At 36.1% G+C, this 24,996-nt stretch overlaps 1 protein-coding gene across 8 annotated transcripts; it reads left to right on the top strand.

Moving 5' to 3' along the window:
* The first annotated feature begins 549 nt into the window (after positions 1–549).
* pecam1b (platelet and endothelial cell adhesion molecule 1b) lies at positions 550–22,578 on the top strand. 8 transcript variants are annotated; one of them, XM_079841372.1, is made up of 16 exons: positions 550–703; positions 842–859; positions 5,584–5,877; positions 5,948–6,037; positions 6,485–6,754; positions 6,890–7,159; positions 7,253–7,534; positions 16,329–16,607; positions 17,186–17,287; positions 17,380–17,410; positions 17,656–17,732; positions 20,507–20,551; positions 20,680–20,772; positions 21,136–21,189; positions 21,319–21,341; positions 22,280–22,578. In XM_079841372.1, the coding sequence occupies exons 1-16, from the start codon at positions 640–642 to the stop codon at positions 22,334–22,336; spliced, it is 2,049 nt and encodes a 682-aa protein (XP_079697498.1). In that variant the 5' UTR covers positions 550–639; the 3' UTR covers positions 22,337–22,578. The 8 variants fall into 8 exon arrangements, 5 of the variants coding, with proteins under 5 accessions (XP_079697498.1, XP_079697494.1, XP_079697495.1 ...); XM_079841368.1 differs by having other exon boundaries at positions 5,948–6,226; XR_013818337.1 differs by lacking the exon at positions 17,656–17,732 and having other exon boundaries at positions 5,948–6,226.
* Positions 22,579–24,996: the final 2,418 nt, after the last annotated feature.

The following is a 24,996-nucleotide window of genomic DNA, read 5'->3' as shown; positions in this document are numbered from 1 at the left end:
TCATTTCATCCTGTTTTACATTATAAACAGTCTAGTACAATATCATTTTAAGTATTTTAGGTACTTTCCAATCACATACCATCCAAGTATCTTTATGTTCAAACATATGGCATTACTTTAAAAGCAAGAAAAATAAAATTTCTTTGAAACAGGTAAATGGCAATAATAATATCAATATCCAAAACATGTGTATAACAAAATATACTATATTTACTATAAGTTCCATTACATTTTTTTTCTTGCATTTAAGCAAAACATTAGTTTTGACATTAGTGAAAATCAATGTTTTTTTTTTATATAATTTCCCTGTTTTAGCCTTTCTGTGAGGCTCTGCTGGTTCACAACTGGATATGGAAGTCTCTGTATTTACTTGAAGAGTACTGACACAGGTTCTCTTCCACCTCCTGTCCATTGCACCAGTCTCCTGCTTCGTCAGAGAGAAGCAAATCTATCCAGTTTGAACATTCCATCTCTTGGCCTCACTTCCCCAGGAAGCACCACTCACTTCCTGTGAAATTAAGAGAGCAGAGGCTGTATGAAGTGATAACCAGGCAGAAGTGAAGCACTACATACACAACTCCTCCCTTCAGTCTCACTTCACTTTGTCCCATAGCGAAAAACACACACGGGTGCTCAACAATGCAGGTGAAAATCCAGCCCTCTCTAAGGATTGGCACCATTCTCCTCCTCTTTCTCTTCACCTGTAAGGATACCTTTCATTTCTAGTCTCTCGTTTCTGCTTTAAATGGATACTGAAGTTGTTTGAATATGAATTTATCTTGATTTTTGACTTGATTTTTTTCACAAACAAATCAACCTCTTCAACGACATGTGACATCAGCAGAAGAAGCATGTGCAGGTCTGTAGGCTGCTCATTACTCAGAATGTTATAATCATTTTCAGAATGTTATTGTTTAATGGTGGGATCTGTGGAATTTTACTGTGGGAAGTAATTGTTTTCAGTTTAATAACAATTTAATTGTAATAAGGAATTTTAACATTTTGACCACATTAATACCAAAAAGTAATTTGGACTAAATGATTTTTGTTTTGCTTTGTGGTACTGTGCTACTTTGTGCTGTTTGTTTTTGTTCATGTCCATGTATACTGTCACTTGCCCTGGTTCTAGAAATTAGTGGGAAGTGAGGCATGAGAACTTAGATTGTGTGATTTGATGCATCGCTCTCTTTCAGTAAGATGCTCTTATATTTGACAGCCAAACATTATAAGCTTGAATCAAAATCTCTATCTCATTAGTTGATAGAGCTATATATACTGTACAAGTTTCAGCTCCATGTTCATTTCGTTAATTTAGTTCTGCAGTGCAATAAACGTATTAAAAATAGAGTTTTTCCCCATCAATAAGCCAAAATATGAGTCGATAAACTTTTGAAAGTTTTCATGGCTTTATAGAGAACTACATGAAATGTTAACTTTTAATAATAGTAGTGGGAGTAGTAAAGAACAAAATGAAATTATCAACTACATCACTTACATTTAAGTACATATTATTTCCCTTGTACAAATATAAAACGTAAATATAGATGTTGAATGTCCATGTCCATTTGTAATAAAGAAATAGCCAAATATTTAATGTTGTCTGAGGACATCAAAACTGCATGTATATATAGGCTTTATAATTTGTCTAATTAATATACATGCCGTTTTTATGGTATTATTATACTATTATGTGATGATAATAAAAAGGTTATAAATATCGATATACAAAATGATTCAACCCCCAAAAGTCAGAATTTGTAGGGAATCCTTTATTCTTTTTAATATCAAATAATCATTGCCTGTAAGGGCTTAAACGCTTCTGACACCTCTCTACTGGAATCTTATGCCATTCCTTGTGTGCAAAAATTTCAAGCACACTGATATTCTTTGGTTTTTGTGCTGCCACTGCTTTCTTCAAATATAATCAAAGATTCAAGAACATTCCAATACAGATCCCTAAACCAAGCTTTGGTAGATTTTGATGTATACTTGGGATCCTTGTTCTTGAAAGTCCAATGTTCCAGTGAAGCTTAAGTTTATGAATTGAAGGCATCATAATCTTTGCCAAAATGTCCTGATACTTCAAAGAATCCATAACGCCGGTCACATGGAGATTTTCACTTCCTGCAGCAACAAGACTTCCCATAACTTCCCATAACAAGACTGACCCATATTCATGTTTGACCCTTGGGATGGTGTTCTTCTGTTCATAAGCCTTGCCTTTTTTTGTACCAGACATACTGCCAGGGGCGATTCTAGGGTTTTCATTTTAGGGGGGCTCAGCCCCCAGTGAGGGTATGAAAATAAAATTGGTAAGACTTTAGTTTAGGGTCCAATTCTCACTATTAACTGGTAGCTTATTAGTATGCATATTAGGATATTGGCTGTTTAAAGTTTTTCCAGTTTTGTCAGTGAAGAAAGTAAACATATGTTTAACTGATATTTATATGTTTTATGAATCATTTTCGAAGGCCAACAGGAAAGCTGGGTAACTAAATTTATTTAAATGAATTCACATCTTATGCCCAATACAAGCTGAAACTTTTTTATTTACTGAGAGCTACAAATGGAATTATTAATTTACAATATGCACACATTAATTACAATTAATCTTATGCCTAATCTGAAAAAAAAACCGTCTTTGTTAATATTTCTTGTTTGTTAATTATATTATAAATTACATTACATAGGCCTATTTCAAAATCAAAATTTCAAATAAAAATGGCGAAATTAGACAAAAGTTTATTAATTTGGCTGAATATTTTTGTCATTTGTTTAACATTTCTGACTTAAAGAAGCAGCTGTCAAATATGAAACGTTTGGTTTAGCTACATATCTCGCACTTGACGTCGAGTCCTGCTGCTAAAATTCATGCTCAGCATCAGCAGCTTCTGCGTGAACATAAAGCCCGCCTACTCTGATTTGATTGGTTTTCTCAAATATTTTGACATTGACGAGCGGTGACAGACCAATGAGGCTCAGATCAACGCACACACCTCTGCTTCTGACGTGCGCTCTGCTTGACGCCGCTGCTGATTGAAGAACACGCTGATTAACGCAGATTAAAAGACGGAACGAAGCCTCCCGCCAGTTTTATTTTGAAAGGTTAATCACACATTTTTTAGGGGGGCTGGACAGAAGTTTAGGGAGGGGGGGGGGGGCTGGAGCCCCCCAGAAAATGGCCTAGTGACGCCCATGCATACTGCTAATCCAGCGGTCCAAAAAGTTACAGTTTGTCTCACCACTCCAGAGAATATTTTTCCAGAACTACACAGGCCTATCCAAATTCATTTTAGCATGTTCAAGTCAGCCTTTTATATTCTCTTGTTGGGTGGCGTTCGTGAAGTTGTCCAGGCATGAAGTCAATGTTTGTTTAGGTTCTTTTTATAGTCTGCACTGAAATGTTTTTTTCTTCCATTCTACAGAATCATCTTTCAAACCTTTGTTAGAAAAATGTAGGGATTGTTCTCAGAAAAAAATATTTTTTTCTTCCATTCTACAGATCATCTTGCAAACCTTTGTTAGAAAAATGTAGGGATTGATCTCAGAAAATTTTTTTCTTCTTCCATTCTACAGATCATCTTGTAAACCTTTGTTAGGAAATGTAGGGTTTTTTTCTCAGCTACTCTGATCTAGATCACATTTATTTGATTCCCCTTGATGAAATTGTGCTTTTTTTGTTGTTGTTGCATGGTTAGTGGTGCCATGCGTTTTAAAACAATGCTATGTCTCTAGGAACTTTTAGGGCCCTATTTTAACGATCTGAAACGCAAGTGTCAAAGCGCGAACCGCAAGTAACTTTGTGGGCGGGTCTCGGCGCTGTTGCTATTTTCCCGGCGGGATAAATGGCTCTTGCGCCCGGCGCAAATCTAAAATGGGTTGGTCTGAAGTAGCTTCATTATTCATAGGTGTGGTTTGGGCGTAACGTGAATAAACCAATCCGAGCGTCATCCAACATTCCCTTTAAAAGCAGGTGCGCAAGTTCCATTATGGATTGCTATTATTATGGCGTATTTACCAGGCGCACGCCAGGAGCGGTTCACAGCCGAGGAGACTGATGTTCTTGTAAGAGCAGTGAAAGACAGAGAAGTGAAGTTGTAATGTTGTACATTATGGTAAAGGTGATTTCACAGTCTTTTTTTTTTTCAGTCTTTCAGTTTTTTCAGTTTTTCAGTCGATTTTTTTTCCTGGTTCTTGACGGACAAACCAATTTGTCAGATGTCCTTATATACATATATGTCTTGCCACTATTGGGCAAACAGGTCTTATCCTTAATTATTACAATTAGCCTGAATCATTTGTAAGCTAGATTTATGCCTATTTGTTCACATCTTCGTGGCACACCACAATGATTTCCGTCATCTCATGTGTTAATATTTTTTTAGTGTAACAATTTATGATTTGCAAAAATAACTGTTGCATCTGTGTAGATTACATGAGCAAAGTGTATGCGCGTTGTGCACGCTATACATTATGGTCAAGCATGCGCCCTTAAAATAGCATAATGAACAACGCGCAACGCGCCACTGACTTTAGACTAGGTTTTTTCTGGTCAGTGGCGCAATTGTTTAATGGAATAGCAAAATAGCACCAGGGATTGTTTGCGCCGGAACACGCCTCCTTTTTTGCGCTGAACCGCCCAGGGAGCGCAAGTGCATTCACTAGTTTAGCGACGTGCTTCTGTGGAGGGAAAAGCGCGCTTTGCGCGGGTGCAAAATAGGAATGACACATGCGTCGGTGTACAAATTCAATTGCGCTGGGTGCAAGATAGGGCCCTTAGTGTCTTGAAAATGTTTCTTATAGTCATAGCCTATTTGAAGTAAAAATAAAACAACTTCTCATAGCTTTTGTGAGAGCTCTTTGTGACTTGACCAAATCTGCTACTAAATTTCAGCATATGCATGAGCTGAATTTATGAATGTGTGACAATTAAAGCTAATTACGTGTCGTTATAGAGTTCCTAAAAGCTTGATTGTGTTTTATACCCTACCATGGTAAGGGATTTAAAAACAGCAATATTAAATAGGGGTTCAATAATTATGACATATCTATATAAGGAAAAAGAAAAAAAAAACATTTTATACTGATATCACTTTTAATATGCCACTAATATATTACTATTTTTTTAAAACAGGGTCTTTAGAAAAGCTTGCATTTGTAACAGTGTCTGTGGGTTTTAATAATTAGAATAAAATGGGTGTGGACAGAAGTTTCTAAAATAGCTCTAATCCCCAGAGATGGAAGCCTCTAAATATGTTTAACTATTTTCCTTCCTGCCCCAATGTTTATGTATACCATAATGAGACCCCCATGGGCACCACTACCAAAAGGGAGAAAGATAATAAGACGGAAATAATCCTCCCTGTGTACTTCTCTCATAAGGATATTAAATACTGTGCTGAATTCACCACAAATATGCTAAGAACAATACTGTAGACTTATGAGTCCAAGGATTGAATATTTTGTTAAAGGAAGTTTGATTAATCCATCAGTATTCCACTGCAGTTCTAACTGTAGTTGGTAGCAGTTTGAGTAGAATTGATTTCTTGTTGTGCAGGATTACCACTTTATTTTTCTCCTCAGAGCCCATCATAAAAAGTGTGAAACTTATTATCCAGCCCAGGAATGAAGTTCAAAGAAGTGCAAATGTGTCACTGAGATGCCAGGCAGAAGTCAGCCACAGCCCTGGGTCTCACCACAACTATAAATACCTATTCTACAAAGATTATCTCCCGCTAAATACTGACCAGACCAATGCTACAGACAACATCTTCTCTATACCAGATGCCAGAGTTGGCCACTCTGGGAAATACAGTTGTGATGTTGTCATTGAGAACCAAAAGAAGGCGAGCAGTGTCAAAGACCTGACAGTGAAAGGTAGAGTGACATCAGTTCAATGTCTGGAAGATTTTGTTATTGAATCCTAATAAAAATGATTTGTCTGCAGGTCTTCTGACACCAGTCCTAACAGTGGATAAACTGAGATTGACAGAAGGAGATGATGTTACTGCTATCTGTGCAGCAGAGGGAGAAACAGGTTCTTTGACGTTTTTCTTTAGAGATGGACCTGAGGAACTCTACCGGAAGTCCACTGATAGTCCCAAAGTTGAGCATAAACTGACCCTTAATAAAGGAACTGTGAATATGTTTTGCTACTATTCCATTAATCTGGGTGGCACAGTAGACAATTCCAACAACAGCAATGTGATTAGTGTTCACATTCAAGGTAGACCAAAATATTTATATATATATATATATATATATATATATATATATATATATATATATATATATATATATATATATATATATATATATATATATATATATATATATATATATATATATATATATATATATATATATATATATATTTTTTTTTTTTTTTTTTTTTCTTCAGTCATTAATGGATTATTAATAGATTTAATGGATTTGTTCATCCTGGAAATAAGTTTAAATATGTCCACATTCTGTTCCAATTCAGAGCTGACGATCAAACCTGAAATCAAAGCCATGCCATCAACAAATGTCATTGAAGGAGATATCATAAACTTCAGCTGCAGAGTGGATTTGACTCACCAAAGAAATTCAGAACTCAAAATCATTTTCACCCATGGACGCACCACGCTTGATTTGAACATGACACAAAAAGATTACCAAATGATGGCTAAGGCTAATGACTCTGGAGAATATGAGTGCATTTCAAAACTCGGTGTTGTTCATAAATCCTCCACAGTGAATATCACTGTAAAAGGTGAGAGATATTGAATGCTAATCGATGTTTCATAATGTATTCCTTGTGAATTTTTTAGCCTCCACACTTTAACTTCTTGTCAAACACTTGAAATGTATTATACTTTGATAACAACTTGCTTATTTTTTGCCTCAGAGCTTTTCTCAATGCCTGACCTGAGCATTCATCCAGCTGAGGTTTTTGAAGGAGAACACTTCACCATTAGCTGTCAAATTAGCAGCTTTGCCTCAGAGAGAATTCAAAGGGAGGATATAACATATGTAATATTTAGAGACAAAACACCTGTAATAAATTATAACAGATACAGTGGTACTGCAGGCAAAGTGACCAATGGAAAATACATGTGTATGGCTAAAGCCAAAGGGATTAGCAAAGAGAGCTGGACAGTGCTGTTTGGAGCAAAAGGTAAGCTGTAACTTGTCATCCACTCTGTCTTGGAAAACTAACCAAAAAGTCTGATCAAAATAAAAGTATTAATTAACCACTCTTTCTCTTAAGTGCTTGTTTCAAAGCCTGAGATCACAGTTGATGGTCCTGTTATCACGGATGAACCATTTTGGATTCGTTGCCACTCTGTGAATGGAACTCTGCCAATTACCTTCTCGCTGAAGAAAAACAACATAACTCTGAATAGGACCAAGGTGTTTTATTCTCATGAGGCTAATTTCTTAGCCCTGATATCGAGTCCTTCAGACATTAGTAGTTACTTTTGTGAAGCGGAGAATAACGGTCAAGTCTCAATCAAGATGAGTGAAAGGCTACTGAATGTGACTGTAATAGGTGAGTTCAACCAACAGGAATGTGGTGATATATTAACTAATGAATAATTAAATAATTAATTGTGATTCATTTGGTTATTCTAGTAGTTTCAAGAACTGTTTGTCAATGAAAACAATAATTATTGTTAATGACATTTTGTCTGTTTTTACCATTTTTATTTAGATTAGAGTAAGAATATCTAACTTTTCATTGAAAATGAAAATAATCACTTTATGTAATAAATGTTTTTTTTTCTCCAAAACAGGTTGGTCACAATTATTGGCACCCACAGAATTTTTTCTATGTAAATATCTCTGAGTAAAATATCTCTGAAGTATATTCCCATTAATATTTAATTATTTTAGCACACCAGGGTGACTAGGAACCTGAAATTGACTTGCTATGACTCACAGGGGTATAAATATGAGGACAAAGGACAAATTCCCTTAATAATCCATCACAAAGACCAAACCAAAGAATATAGTTCTGATGTGCAAAAGATTGTTGAGCTTCACAAAATAGAAAGTGGCTGTGGCTGTAAGAAAATAGTTAAAGCATTGAAAGTTCCCATTTCCACCGTCATTTTGGGCAATAATTTCCAATCAACTAAAGATGTTACGAATCTGCCTAGAAGAGGACATGTGTCTATATATATATATGTCTATATATATATATACTGTTATATATATATATATATACTGTTATACAGTATATATATATATAACAGTGACATTTTGTCACTGTTAAGTCAAATATCCAAATGTCAGTTTTATATATGATATTTCCTGTACGTTCCCCTCAAGTGGGTGTAGTTCTCAGTGTTGCGCTCTGTCTCAATTGCCTGTATCAACTTTTTTGTTCTTAAACACTCGTTTTTTGGGTCAACAGCTACGGGGTTTTTGTGTCTGGGTTTTGTTTAGCTTGTTTGCTGTACACGTTGTCACATATCAGCTTTTAGACATTGTTCTGTTTTTTGTTATAAGTCAGAAATGACAAGGAGGCCGCTTCACGCAATACAAAGTCAATGGAGAGCGTTGGATTGTTATTATTTATAATAATATAAATTATACCCCAAGACCTTCTCGTCCAACATAGTCTGACCTCACAAATGCGCTTCTAGAATAATGGTCAAAAATTCCCATAAACACACTCCTATACCTTGTGGAAAGCCTTCCCAGAAGAGCTGAAGCTGTTATAACTGCAAAGGATGGGCCAACTCCATTTGAATCCCTACGGATTAAGAATGAACATCAAAGTTCATGTGCATGTAAAGGAAGACGTCCTAAAACTTTTGGCGATATGGTTTATATATATATATATATATATATATATATACATACATACATACATACATACATACATACATACATACATACATACATACATACACACACACACACACACACACACACACACACACACACACACACACACACACACACACACACACACACACACACACACACACACACACACACACACACACACACACACACACACACACACACACACACACACACACACACACACACACACACACACACACACACACACACACACATACATACAGTGGCAAAAAAAGTATGTGAACCATTTGCAGAAAATGTGAATAATTGTAACTAAATAAAAGAGATCATACAAAATGCACGTTATTTTTTATTTAGTACTGTCCTGAAAAAGATATTTTACATTAAAAAAAATGTTTTTACATATAGTACACAAGACGAAAAAATTGCTGATTTTATTAAAATAACCCCGTTCAAAAGTTTATGAACCATTAATTCTCAATACTGTGTTTCGTTCCCTGGAAGATACACGGCTGTTTTTTGTTTTGTTTTGTGATGGTTGTTCTTGAGTCCCTTGTTTGTCTTGAGCAGTTAAATGGCTCAATGTTCTTTAGAAAAATCCTCCAGGTCCTGCACAGTCTTCAGTTTTCCAGCATCTTTTGCATATTTGAACCCTCTCCAGTAGGGACTGTATGATTTTGAGATCCATCTTTTCACACTGAGGACAATTGAGGGACTCAAACACAACTACTTAAAAAGGTTGAAACATTCACTGATGCTCCAGAAGGAAACACAATGCTTTTAAAGCGAAACTCTTGAGCAGGATGATGTCCAAATGTTTCTATTTTGTTAAAATATCTTTTTTTTTTTCATTTATACTGCCCTTCAGAAGCAAGAGAAGATACTTGCATGTTTCCCAGAAGACACATTGAGTATAATTTACCTTGATCTTCAAATTCAATAAGTTTTCAGTTTTCATTCAATAAGCTCTTAATGCATCATGTTTCCTTCTGGAGCATCAGTGAATGTTTCAACCTTTTTTAGTAGTTGTGTTTGAGTCCCTCAATTGTCCTCAGTGTGAAAAGGTGGATCTCAAAATCATACAGTCCCTGCTGGAGAGGGTTCAAATATGCAAAAGATGCTGGAAAACGGAAGAATATGCAGGACCTGGAGGATTTTTCTGAAGAACATTGGGCAGTTTAACTGCTCAAGACAAACAAGGTACTAATGAACAACCATCACAAAACAAAAAAACAATGGTGGATCATCCAGGGAACGACGCACAATATTGAGAATTAATGGTTCATAAACTTTTGAACGGGGTTATTTTAATAAATTCAGCAATTTTTTTGTCTTGTGGACTATGTAAAAAAAATTATGAAAAATATCTTATTCAGTACAGTATCTAAATAAAAAACATTTTGTATGATCTCTTTTATTAAGTTAAACTTATTCACATTTTCACAGATTCTGCAAGTGGTTCACATACTTTTTCTTGCAACTGTACATACATACACACACACACACACACACACACACACACACACACACACACACACACACACACATACTAGTGCTGTGGATCGATTAAAAAAATGTACTTGATTTCTGTCACATTATTTCTGTGATTAATCACAAGAAACAACATAAAGACAGTATATTTTAAATACTTGTCTAATGGCATCTTTTTATGAATGAAGGCCAGTATCACTGATACTCATACAGCTACTGATGTATCGAAGAAAAACAAATTTTCTCCCAATTTTAAACATTAATTATATTTACAGAAACATCTTAATGATGCTTCACTAGAGCACATCATCAGTGATATTACCTGGGGTCACAGGGTGTTCCGGGTCTTTCGAGTATCATACACCCTCACCCTCACCTGACCAGGGTCAATCAGACCCACGAATATGCCCTCTTTAGCCAAATCCACCTAGACGTTTTCTCGGCTGCGACTGTGGTGGTGTGAATAGCTCTTCTTCATCTCTCTCCTGTGATTCCGAGTGCCATATATGCCTTGCACAGCGACTGGCCTGCAAAGCCCCGACATCCAACCTCCACAGGCCAATACTTGGCTCGCCAACCTTTCCTTTGGCAGTCACTCCTCAGTTCCTCATACTTTGCTCTTTTCCGTTCACAGGCCTCCTCCATCCTTTCTTCCCATGGTACGGTGAGCTCAAGCATCAAAACATTTTTTGATGAGTCTGACCACAACACAATGTCAGGCCTGCAGTGTAGTCTCAGTGATGTGGGGAGGAAATTGCATCTACTTTCCAAGGTCTGCTTCCATCCTCCAATTCTGTGCAGTAAAGAGAAGCCCAGTTGCCTTCTTGTGTTCACCAGTTCGTCTTTCTCCCTCTTTGACATAGTGAATGGCGTTCCTACTCAGCCATGTCCTCCAGCAGATGTTAAGAGTATTGAGATGGTTTCTGCTATTGTCCTGAGGACCTGGTCATGCCGCAACTGACCATTGGCGAGAGCTCTACTACAGCAACTCAGGATATGTTCAAGTGTGCCAGTTCTCTCACAAAGGGGGCAGGCTGGTTGTTCCTCAAGGCCCCAGTGGTGCAAATTGGATTGGCTTGGGAGGACATCATAGACAGCCCTAAGGAATTTTATGCTCTGTGAATCCATTTTCCAGAGATCATTCCACATGATCATTCACTCTATCACCTACTCCCATCTGGTCCAGGCGCCTTGCTGTCTCATTGCGGTACTGCAGCACTTCTCTCACTCGTGTTACCTTGAACTCAAGGGGAGTCTAAGTTTATCTCCCATACATTTACATTTGTGCATTTGGCAGACGCTTTTATCCAAAGCGACTTACAGTGTCCTTCTTACAGGGACAATCCCCCTGGAGCAACATGGAGGAAAGGGCCTTGCTCAAGGACACACTGGTGGTGACCGCTCCTTCTGCATATCAGTTCCATGGTTCCATGCATATCAGTTCCATGGTTTAACCCACTGGACCACCATCTCACATACACCGCGATACTACTGATATTTCTAGGTAGACCAAGCCATCTTCGCAGGAACCGGCTGACTACCCTCTCCAGTTCAATAACTGTGGAAATTGGTAACTCGTATTGCAGCAGTGGCCAGAGGATTCTTGGTAGTATGCCATGCTGATAGATCCAAACTTTAAACCGCCCTGGAAGGCCACTCCTGTCAACTTCTGTAACCATTCCTCACACTCCCCACACGTGTATCTTATTGCAAATTTGTTTTTGAGTGTCGCATCAAATATCTTTCCGAGACTTTTAATAAGGTTCTCCGTGATGGTTGGGATTTGGATGTTCTCTATTGAGAATCAGAATTTTTCAGAGACACTCCCACTCCCAGATCTTGACTTTGCAGGATTGAAGGACATTCTTGCCCACCTCATCAGCCTCTCCAGCCCTTTCAGTATCCACCTAGCACCTGGTACTGACTCTGTTGTAATTGTTAAGTCATCCATAAAGGCTCGTATGGGTGGTTGGCGGATTCCGGATCTTGATTTTGGGCCTCAACACTCTGGCTCTGCAGATTTGACCAACATGTGCATTGCCAGGCTAAACAGGGTGACTGAAATAGTGCAGCCTGTAATGATGCCAACCTCCAACCTGCACCAGTCTGATGTTATTGGCCCTGTTGAAACTCTCAGGTGGAACTCGTTGTAATAGTCCTTGATGAGCTTTCTGATGCTTTCAGGAACATGGTGCTTCTGCAGAGCAGTCTCAACAACTTTGTGGGGAATAGAGCCATAGGCATTTACCAGATCTGGGGGCGTATTACAGAAACATCTTAACCTTAGAATCCTATCTTATCTGTTTGGTAACCATGGCAATTTCAGTCAGGACCACATGTAGGACAAGTTATTACAGAATGACATTTCTTAAGTGCTTAATCTTATCTTAACTATGTATAGGAAACGGGTATTACAGAAGCATCCTAACGCGACAAAAAATCCTAAAAGCTGTCTTAACTTTAGGACGACCCCACTGGTGTCCTAACTTCAAACCTTTTTTAAATCCAACAGTAAAAATCACAGTACAAAAATCATTTTTCGAGAGAGCGTTACATTTATTACTTTTGGAAAACCCAGAGGATGTGCTGTGCTTCGATGATAAAAATGCTTGTAAATTATTACAGACTCCCACGACATATGATTTTGCAGTTAGTTTACGAATTGCGACCAACATTACAGAGGCCGACGAGCCGCCACGGAGCATTACCGGTCGTTCTTCACTGGCATAAAGACAGTCTCTAAAGTTACATACGACATTGGTACCTACAAATTTCTAACTTCAAAAGCATTTGAACGGAATATGTAAAATGAGTGCATCAAACACCAAGATGAACACTTTACAGTTGGTTTTGATACTGTAAGTCATTCTGTTCAAATGCTATTGACGTTAGAAATGTGAATACCAATGTCGTACGTAACTTTAGAGACAGTCCCTAAATTTGCTCATATCGAACGTCTAACAACGTCAAACAAACTTTATGCCAGTTAATTCTTCAAGTTCTTCTACTAATATTCTTCTACTTTTCTTTTTTGCAAAAGGCGATTTATAAAACAGGCTTTAACTTTTCAACGGAGCTTCAATTTCTGCCGCACTGGAATTAAAAGCACGCCGTTGTTTCTCCGTTTTGATTTTAGATTTACCTCAGAAGCAGTTTGCGCGTTGTTGGTTGCTAGGTAACAGATCTGACAATTGATTACCGAACTCGATTGAGGGGTTTAAGATTTCCTAACTACAGATAAAATGAGATTTTGTAAGATAGGATAAGAATCCTAAATCAAGTTAAGATCTGCTTCTGTAATACGAAATTGTGAAAAATCCTAAATTAACTTATCATATCTTAAGTTAAGACCCAAGATAGAAAGTTTCTGTAATACGCCCCCCAGTAAATAAATGCTGCTCTCCTCCATGCTCTTTCCCTTCTACGCCTCTGATGTTGCTCTGCTCTTCTCAGGGTTATGGGCCTTTTCCTCAGCATCACTCGTAATTTTTCCAGTGGTGCCCTTTCCTCCTCGTTTGCCAGCTTATGTTGTTTCCTAACGGATTTTAGTTTTTACGGATTACGTTTTTTGTTTTTTTTACGGTTATGGATCTTGTTGGTTCTGTTATTTTTAACATATGGCTGTTTGGTCCTTTTTTCTTCTATGCCAAATCTCTCAACTGCAACTATCATGACCATCGTTGTCTTCAATGTCCTCTCCACATCACCTTTGGCTATTGTTTCCAATGCCAGGTCTATGTCCTCATCAAATCTTTGCCAATGTTTGGCTGGCTCTAGGCCATCTGATCTGTGCAGTCTCCAATGCTATGTTCGGCTGCACAGCTTGCACCATGTGGAGGCTTTGGGTACTGTGGGCTGATTCCTGATCCTGCTCCTCCTCTGTCTCACCAGATTGAAAATCTGTGCATTGTGATACTCTCTGTTACTCCTTGCATCTCATCTTTGACTGGTGGATTTTCAGGCCTCTCTGGTTCTTACATATTTTGCCACAGGTGCACTGGATACGCATTGTCATTAGTCCGTTGCTCTGGGTCGATAATCTCATGTCTGTCTGCTTAGGAAGCTCTTCCACTCCCCACCCCCCTATAAAATGGCTATACAAATTGTGTCCTCACTTTGCATCAACTCAGTCAGGATTTTGTATAATTCTGAATGAATCATGCAGTGCCATGGACAGCTTTAACTCTTGAGGAGCACTTACTATTTCCTGCTCATTGTGGATCTCACAGTAGAACACATAGTCCTGGAAGTTATAATATATATATATTAGGGATGCCACAATTCTCAATATAATATTGAACCGTTCGGTACGGCCTTCACGGTTCAGTACGCATCTGTGAATTGCGGTTCTTCGGTTTTGCATTTAATTAGAAATTTTTCTTCAAATTCTATAATTTGCCTCCATCCCAATATACTGAACAATGTGACATACATTCACATCACACGTTAGTGGTAGAGTTATACTCACGGAACACTATAGATATTCACAATCACGAAAGTTCATTATTTGCATGCGTTTTACAGCCTTGCCGGTTTCATAACATGCGCTTTTCCGAGCGCGCGCACTACACGCATGTCAAACACGTATTTACTGGACTAAGTAGTCTTACCTTAAAATACACACAAGGTTTACATAAATACAATTGGTTATGTCTAAAGTGAAAGTAAAATCGGCGTGTGTCACGGAGGTCTTAAATTGACAGCAGTGCAGTAGTGAACACGCTGTCCTTAAAGGGACAGTTCACCTCTAAAATTATGTCATTATTTACTCACTCTAATATTGTTCCAAACCTGTATTCATTTCTCATTTTTGAGTGAACTATCCATTTACTGTTAATACAACAACAAAAGACAAAGAGAAAATCACTCACTGCTCTTGACTGAAAAACTTTAATACAGTAGCTTTAATAAGAATCAGTGTATATTTTATAGTGAAGTCTATGTAGTGTTTTATTTTTACATTTATTCATTCAATTTCATACTTAAATGCTGCTGTACAGCTCTGAGCTGCCAGTGTAAATCTTTATATATATATATATATATATATATATATATATATATATATATATATATATATATATATATATATATATATATATATATATATATATATATATATATACATATATATTATACAATACACTAGGAATGTGTACAGGGTTTTTTTTAAGTAAAGCTAAGTTTAAGTAAGGTTTTTCAATTCTTTTAAGTAAAATAAAGAAAGAGTATTGCATTTAAAAATAGTCTTTTTTTCTCCTTAACCTCTTGCTGTTCCTGTTGCTTAAGAATAGAATAGCAAAAAACTGATGTGACAAGCCATCAGAACCGAACCGAAAACCGTGGTTAAAAACCGATGTATGTATTGAACCGTGGACTAACTGTATTGTTGCATCCCTAATATATATATTATATATATTTTAAACAAATAATATTGAAGTCTCTACATGTCAAAGCCTTAACATGTCACCTGCCAATAAAACAAAACAAAACAAAACAAAACAGATAATGTATTTTATGACTTTGCTCCTTTACTGAACACCAGTATTACATAACTGGAGACTTTACACAAATTGTTGGCACAAAATAAGTTATGGAGTAAATAAATATAATTTTTTAGGCCAAATATTTAAAAATAAGCCTGTTCCCTTATATGGTTCATTATTTGAGACTTTTGTCTTCAAAGATACCAAATTTTAATAATGCAGTGTTAGTTTTTTTTTTTTTTAACATCTAATATATATATATATATATATATATTTCCAGTGGTGCCCTTTCCCATATTTCTATATTTCAAAAGGGACCGGATTCTATGGTCAGAAAAACTTTTTGGCAGCAAACCCAATAAAATCATTTAATAAAAGGGTGTCAATAATTATGGCCAACATGTTTTGGAGAAAAGCATTTATTTCATAATGTAATTTTACATATTAAGCATGAGGCTAGGCCATATTAAACAATGGCATAGAATTAGATTTTTCCTGCAGACATATTTGAGTTCATTGTTCTCTTGTCTTTAGTTCCAGTAGGGAAGCCATTACTGACAGTCCTTCCAGTTCCCGAAAACATTGAAGAGGGTAATGATGTTACCCTGATATGTGGCATTTCAAAAGGCTCTCCACCAATCAGATTTAGATTTTATGACAGCAATCACACACCAATTCACACCACAGAAGTTCAAAGTAATTCATCTTCATTTGTTCTGAGTAGAGTGAACAGAGAAAAAAGTGGAAATTACCACTGTGAGGCATTTAACAGGGAAGACATGCTAAGCAAGAGTGACATTGTCACAGTCAAAGGTGAGCTTCATCTTTCTTCAGCATAAACAGAGTTTCATTTGTTTTTTGTGTCTCAAAGTTTCCAAAAAAGTCCCAACCATTTGCTGCTTCAGGATTTTCATCAAAGTTAAACCTCACCCATTGTTTTAGAACAACATGTTCTATGTACAATACCTGTTATTTTTTTCTGGTCTATGACCCCTTTTAAGGACATAAAGTTTGTGTCATGGATTATTTTCCAAATCTTCTGAAGTCATGCAATATGTTTTTGTGTTTTTGTGAGGAAGAGACTGACATTAAAAGGCATTATTTAATGAAAATATTGCTTGACAGTCATGATCACCTTTTAATTTTATTGTATGGAAAAGAGCACCTTGGACATTTTGTTACTAAAAACCCTTTCTGTGCTTCACGGAAGAAAGAAAGTCAAACAGGTTTCGAAAGACTTGTATATGTTGACAAAAAATTTAACTTATGGGTGATCTGTTCTTTCAAAGAAACCAAATATTTATTTAAAATCTTAAAGGTGATAAAGAAAGTCCATGTTATTTGTCAATATCTTATTCTTGTATGTCTCTCCGTCTCTGTTCTCCCTGTAGTGAGCCTGGCAAAGTGGAAAAAGGTTTTGATTGCTGTGTTCTGCATGCTGTTAGTGGTGCTGCTGGTCCTTTTTGTCGTGATGGGCTACAAGGCCAAGCGAGGTAGAGAGACCTACAGCCCCCCTGCATCATAAGCTGCACACATGCCTGATTTGTGAACAAAACTCCCTTTTCAACTTTTCTCTCTGTCACAGGTAAAAGAAAGATGGCTGCCAAACTATCAGTGTGAGTTGACTGGCTTATGCATAAGTTGGTCTTGAGTTGAGAACATTAGAGGGACAAGATTAAGGGGTTTTGTGTCATTAGAAAGTCACTACACTCATCTGACCATGCCTGTACAAGTCACATGGTCATAAACAGACAAATCTGTTTTAAAAGGAATCCTAGTTTATTATATCTATAGACCACTAAGAAAGTTAGGTAGCGGAAAATATTTAATACGTTTTGATTTTTCTCTCACCATTCCTCAGAAAGCCTTCAAGTCCTAAATCAGATGACTCTCTAACCCTGAGTCTCACCCATGACACCCTATATAGCACCCACACAGGTAGCCTCTTTATATTTTTATTTTTGTTTCCCAGTTGTCATCCACTCCATTCATTCTTTCACTCTTTTTACCATTAGTCCATATTGTGGTCATTCACCTTTTCAGACCAAAACTCTTGCAACACTGACAAATCCTACCTTGAAGGACTCTTTCAAGGACTCAGACACCAAACAGTTGGCCATGTGGATAGAAGTTCTTTTGGGGCATGCCAAAGCTACACAGGTTTCAAAAAGGTTTTTTTCACCGATGCCATAGAAGAACCATTTTTGGTTCTCCAAAGAACCTTTCAGTGAACAGTTCTTAAAATAGCCTAACCCTTTTTCTTAGAGTAAATATATATATATATGTATATATGTATATATGTATATATATATATGTATATATATATACATTATATATATACATTATATATATATATATATATATATATATATATATATATATATATATATATATATATATATATATATATATATATATATATATATATATATATATATATATATATATATATATATATATATATATATATATATATATATATATATATATATATATATATATATATATATATATATATATATATATATATATATATATATATATATAATTTTTTTTTTTTTAAATCTAAATAACCTTAACAAGAAGCTTTAGTCCTTTTTAACCTTTTGTAATGGAAAGGTTCCATGGAAGGAAAAGGTTCTCCATGTTTTATTTTTAAGGATGAGGGAGCTCATCTCAAGTCAGTGGTGGGGAGCTGACACTAATGTGTGAAAAATATTTAATTTGATTCTTTATTAAACTGTCCACACAATTACAGAGTGCCCCCCTCCCCCCACTTAGGCTACTTCCTGTTAAAGAGCAACCTCATTGTTTCTGAGCATATGCTGTTCGGTCAAACAAACACATCCTTTCCATGAGTCAAGAGAACAGACCAGGAGTATTCAGACTTTTCTATCTGTGTTTACATAACTTATGCATGTGTTAATCTATGACCATTATATTTAGTTGCCAAACTCACTGTCTAATTCCACACGCAGAGCTACACTTTGATGACTTGGCGGGGAAGGTGACCTATGGGACTTGATCACCAAAATGAATGAACACAACGGTAACACTTTACTTGAAGGGATGTGCATAAGTCTGACATGACACCTTCATTTGTATGCATGTTTATGACAACTGTCATTAAGTGTCATTCGCTCAATTATGTAATTTTTAATGCAAAGATGACATTATTTGAGATGTCTTAGTTATGACAACTTGACATAAACCAATACATCATAACCTGTTAGTGTCTTTGTCATGACAACTTGATATTACAATAAGACAACATAACCTGTCATAAACATGACATAGCAGATTAATTATCAAACTTAAGAAACAATTTAGCTTTATGGGTTAACATTAAACTGTCATGTGGTTGGTTTTGACCAACCACATGACATAATTGAGCGAATGACACTTGCCTACAAACACTAAACATGCCTACAAACTCCTTCATATTCATGACATGTGAAGGTGTCATGTCAGTCTTATGCACACCCCTTCAAGTAAAGTGTTACCGACACAACTACAGAATCCCAACAAATGGTGTAGTGAAGGGTTAAAACTTTGCAGGGAGTTTTAGATTAAGAGACCCAGGAATTTTAGAACCACGTCTGATTGTATTACATTTTCAGATCATACTTTCTTTTTGAAAAAGGAAAACTGGATTTGTGAAGATTTTTGTTGTTGTTGTTGTTATGCAATATCTAAATGTTCAATTTGTCATGAAATTTTGTCACTTTTTGGTGCTGGCAACTAAAGTATTTCAATCAACTGCCCCATCTTCTCCTTACAACAGCAGAAAAATGTTGAACTCACCTATATCACAGCAGTTTGTCTCATCCATCTTAACAGAATCTGAATCATCTGTTCACCATGTGCTTTTTTCTGATTTAACTGCTTTGCTTGCATAATGTATATGTTTTTGCTTTCATCATCATATATTTTTTGATCGATGTTTGTTTAATTTTACACTAAAAGCATCCATGTTAATGCATTATTTACTTTATACGATTGTGTGTACGTGTTTAGTTGGTACATAAAATGAGATTTGGTAGGTATCTAAAATCTAATAAAATACTTTATTTGGAAGTTCCTCACTTTGAATTTATTCACTCTTATTGAAAGATTGTCAATGCCTGTCTTAATCCAGTCTGTATCCAGTAACATATTTGTGAAATTTGATCAGATAAAATAATTTTGTTATTAAGATTCACCTCATTTGGTGGTTTAAATCCTGGTTTAAACAACATTTTGAATGGCAACTTTGCATAGGCATTAATTTAATGTACAATTTCCTGCTTTTGTATTTGTCTTGTCTAGAGCACAGTCACTAGTGTCCAGACCAAATAGTTTACTTCAGATGCAATGTCTCTAAAATTAGGCCACAGGCTTTGTAAATACAGTGGTTGTAGCTAAATTTGAAACATTGTAGATGGACAAAATGTCACTGACTAATCCTTAAATTTGTTTAACATGGGGAAAGATGAGCTTATAAATTTGGTGAGAAATTCGGGAGGGTTTAAATTTGGTTGAGAACATTTAAACTAAAGTGGCATTTGTGTGTGTGTTTACATTCGTTCCTAACATCTAAGGTAACTCAATTGTCTAAAATCTGAAATTAAAATATTCTGGTAAAGCTTGGGATAAGAATTAATGTTATTTCAGCTGAGACCAGTGGCATGAAACTGATCTTGGCTGATGCACTCTTTTTTGCTGTGTTTCAGTGGAGGTGAATAACAAGGAGAGTGTTTGGAGCGAAAGACCTCCAGGTATGTCACCACTCAAGTAATGACCTGAATGCCGATTCCCATGCACTCTCTAAACTACTGCATTTTTTTGCAGCATATGTACCTGAAATATCTCTAAACTACTTGATTTTGTTTGTTTTTTCCGCCAGATGTTGCTGATCAGGACAGCCTACAGTCCCAGAATGAAGGTGACGTAGAATACACAGAGGTGGTTCATCCTCAACCTGTAGATCCTACACAAAGTAAGTTTAATATTTTAAAATTATATCCATCTCTTTTCTTTCTCCTCTCACTCCTCTTGCTTTTGAAGAGGAAGATTATGATATCTTGCCATACATGAGCTGATTAGAGAAAAGCCACTTCCTGGGTAGGGCCTAACCATCCAAATTATCAAGGGCCCTGGATTTAATTACAGAGATAAACAGGAAAGGCCAGGCTAATTAGGTTACTGCTAGCTCTAATAGCCACTTATCCAGAATTACAGTTACAGTTTGCATTTGACTCTTTACACAAGAATAAATAATATATATATTAAAATAAAAAATTAAAACAGGATAAAATACTAAATTGCATCTTTAAACCCCTCATATTATTTTGTTCTTTAGTTCCTCTGAGAAAAGGCACAGATACTGTATACAGTGAGCTTCAGACCTCTCAAGGTACAACCAGCTAAGAGAGCACATACACACACAAATAGTAGCTACACAAAAAATATGTAATGCAAACACACAGAGCAATGGGCTGTTGAAATGGCTTTCATATTCTAAGTCATATTTCTGTTTACACAGGGGATCCTGAGCACATTAACCATGTAAGTTCCCTTCTTTCAATTCTCACAACTTTCTAAGCTAGTGGATCACCCATTTCCTGCAACAATATTTGGATTCTTTCCATTTTTCCATCCTGCTGTTTGACCTTTAAAAAAAAAAGTGTCTCAGTGTGTTTAAACCAATTAGAAAGTATAATGTTAAAAATATGTTTATTGTTTGACTTAGTATGATTTACTGTGGACCACTTGTTACATTAAAATAATTAAACTTAATTTGATAATAAAACCTCAAAATGTCCAGTATAATTTGTATGTAGATGTAGATTGGGTGTGTTTGAAAATACAACAAACAGTGAACAGTGCTTTCTTTTAGCTGTTGTTTTCAAATGACTCGAAATCAAACATTACTTCAACAAGTGTGCACATTGTTTATTTACCAATCAACAACATTTACAGCAATCAGCAATCTGGGACTTCTTAACACATTTATTTTATAACTAATATCTTACATGTGTTATGCAGAAGCATGACACATCCCTGCACCTGACCACTAAATGTGATTTGGTTTTTAAGATGAGACTTAAGATATGGGAGAATGTAACACTCACATAGAGGACTTGAATGTGTGTGTCTGTGTGTGCGTGTGTTTTGTAAACTCTGTATAGTGAAGTAGGAAGCACCATTCAGACTTTCCAGATAGGAACAAATATCAGGGCTGTGGTTTCCTCTCCAACAGAGGGCCAGAATTTACAGAAAGCAGTCACACACACAGTGACCTCATAAATACTGTAAAACGCACGAGGAAAGGAAGACAGAAGTAAATCTAGACGGTTTAAGTTAAACTGAATTTTTAACTTTGTTTTTTATTTTTTTGAGGATGTTACTAACTTGAATGAATCTAACTAACTTGAATCATTTAATCTGATTTCTGAAAGTGATGACACATCTCATCAGTCAATTTCGTGCTTGTTTTTTTGTAGCAAACCCTGTTAGAATATGCTGAACTCAACCATGATCTTCCTGACCCAGTGGACTAGCAGAAGTCAGTCACCCCAAGCAATCCCTTACCTCACTCTGAAATACTGTTGCCTCCTCCACCCATATTCTCCTAAAACACTCATTTAATCATGTATTTCCCTTTCCTCTAATGTGTTTGATTGTTTGTCCTATTTTTTTACAATGCTGTACTGTGTGTTTAGTCGGTACTAAAAACCACATGCTTTTCACAAGGTTGTTTTGAGTTATCCCATTTTTAATAAAGTAAAATTATTTGTTTGAATTTCTCTGTGTGATAAATATCTTGTTACTTTAATACCTCAATAACTTCTCTCTATTAAGTTGAAACTGTTTTTTTGTACCCTTTGTCACACTGCATTGGATGATGTGACTCAAACTGAAGGGGTTAGTTGGTAATCAGCTCACGTGAGAGATAAAGATAAAGTCATGCTTTCATCTCTGGGCAAAACGTTTTTATCAGTTGACAAAATAATGTCACTTTTAGCTCATGCTAAAGGAAACCAAAACAAAGAATTTCCCTTCAGGTTCCACTGGGAGACGAGGATAATGGCTAGTACATGTCAGTTACACCCACATCACTAGCTCATCCAGGCTGACATCATTGGTACTCCTGGTAAATGAGCAAAAAACAACATGGAAGAAATGTCTTTGGTGTTTATCCACTTGGTCATTTAGTATATTAGTATTTACAAAAATTTAACTTTTGATTAAAGTAAAATAAGTCATACTTTTTTTTTTCTTCTGAATTATATGTATTTTATTATGGGCATCCTTTCATGTAATACTTTGTACCACCTCCCTTTGCCAAGATTTCTCCTAAAATAAGATTGATTATCTTGTTGCATCGTATCGTATTCCGAGACCTTCAAACAGAATCTCTCCAGATCCTTCATTTTCAGAAGTCATTGGTGACTCTCTTCCTCAACTTATTCCACTGGTTTTCTATGTGGCTTAGGTCAGGGGACAGCTATGTTCCTAGCAGTAAACCATTTTTTTTTTTTTTTTAGAGTGCAAAGATCATTAAGATCATTATCCTGCTGAAAGATCAAACCACAGCCCAGTTTAAGCTTCCTGTAACATTCAGGTGTATCCGCTGGAACTTGGAGTTTATGATACTTTGTATCATAAAGTCGCCTTTGGAAATAAATTAAGCCAAATCACCTTTATTTATATGTCGCTTTATACAATAGAGAAATACAATACAATACAATACAATACTATAAAGGAACTCTGGAGAAAACAGTGATCTCATCCAGCTCAGTTCAGTTCTCATCCAATAGAGTCAGTGCAGTCATGTCTGTAATATTACCAAATATTAAATGTCCTCAACTAAGCAAGCCAAGCCTCACAACATTTAAGATCCACTACCATACTTCACAGTGGGGCTTAACAGAGGGGCTTTTCTACATGGCCATCGCTGTCTATTCCAAATCCACCTCTGGTGTTTATTTTCAAAAAGCGCTGTTTTAGTCTCATCTGACCATAAAACCCCTACTGGAAGTTCCAGTTATACCTGGCAAACTATAAGATTCTTGGTTGATAATGCCAAAGGCAACCTTCCTAAGTTGTTGTGCTGTATACAGTGGTGGAAAGAGTACTGAAAAAGTATACTCATGTAAAGGTACTGTTACTTGTCAAAAAATGTAGTGCTAGTAGAGTAAAAGTACCTGTCCTAAATACTACTCAAAGTAGGAGTAAAAAGTAGCCCTTTTAAAAGTACTCAAGAGTAGTGAGTAGTGAGTATTATGCTATGAATGTTATTGCACCTTATACCCTGCAAATAAAAAATATAGCGTACTCTTTTATGGATGATTCTCAGTAAGAACACAAAAACAAGTATACTGTAGGGAGAGTGGGGCTGGTTGGATCAAGGGGTTGGTTGGCACGCAGTTAAATTCCAGTACACTAGAGGGCGCTGCCTCAAAAATCTAACATTAAAATGACTGCCCTCTTGATGTGAACACACCCATTTATTGAAATCATCCAACTGTCACTAACTATTGAGGTGAGGACAACTTTTCTATTTTACAGTGTCAAAGCAAAAAATAAGTCCCCTCCACTAAATATATTTTAGAACTATAATAGATAGAGATATATAAAATGTAAGGATTTCAGTTGATAGAGATAGGAATCATCTATATTTTGATATGAAATTGAACAGTCTCTGATGAGCTATGCTATGTGGCTAGCATCCTGTCAGTAAAGAGGTGTGTCCTAATGGGGGAGGGGTTGGTTGACACACTGATGCGGGGGTTGGTTGCCAACACGTGCCAACCAACCCAAGTAAAGCCATTTGGTTAGAAATGTGTTAATTTATGCATTTTACATATGTTAAAACATAATTAATATAATATAAAATAATATAACATAATGAACATAAACTTATGTATGAAACAATTTTCTTTTAGAAGTCAAAATGGTCAGAAAATATTTAACCCCTAGGAGTCTGAGCTCTTTTGGGGCCCTTTAGAAGTTTTGACATGCTCTGACATTTGTGCATTTTTCAGTTGCTTATGGCAAAAGTGTAATTACACTATTCAGCACAAACTGGGCTACCATAATATGTGAGCAACATGTATGTACATGCTTGTATTTTTGAGAGAATAATGTTTATGCATAATTTTTGAAAAAACTAAAAAAATTGTTTTGAAATTGAGGCTTCAAAACACACAATAGATAT

Source organism: Gobio gobio (assembly GCF_949357685.1).
Source record: "Gobio gobio genome assembly, chromosome: 17".
NCBI lineage: Eukaryota > Metazoa > Chordata > Actinopteri > Cypriniformes > Gobionidae > Gobio > Gobio gobio.
The sequence above is the reverse complement of the archived record's forward strand: the minus strand, read 5'-3'. Positions and strand labels throughout refer to the sequence as shown.

Coding starts and splice junctions, on each gene's coding strand:
- pecam1b (XM_079841368.1), top strand. CDS start 640: ATGCAGGTGAAAATCCAGCCCTCTCTAAGGATTGGCACCATTCTCCTC. Junction 6,755..6,889: donor AGTGAATATCACTGTAAAAG/GTGAGAGATATT, acceptor TTTTTGCCTCAG/AGCTTTTCTCAATGCCTGAC. Junction 16,608..17,185: donor TGACATTGTCACAGTCAAAG/GTGAGCTTCATC, acceptor TTCTCCCTGTAG/TGAGCCTGGCAAAGTGGAAA.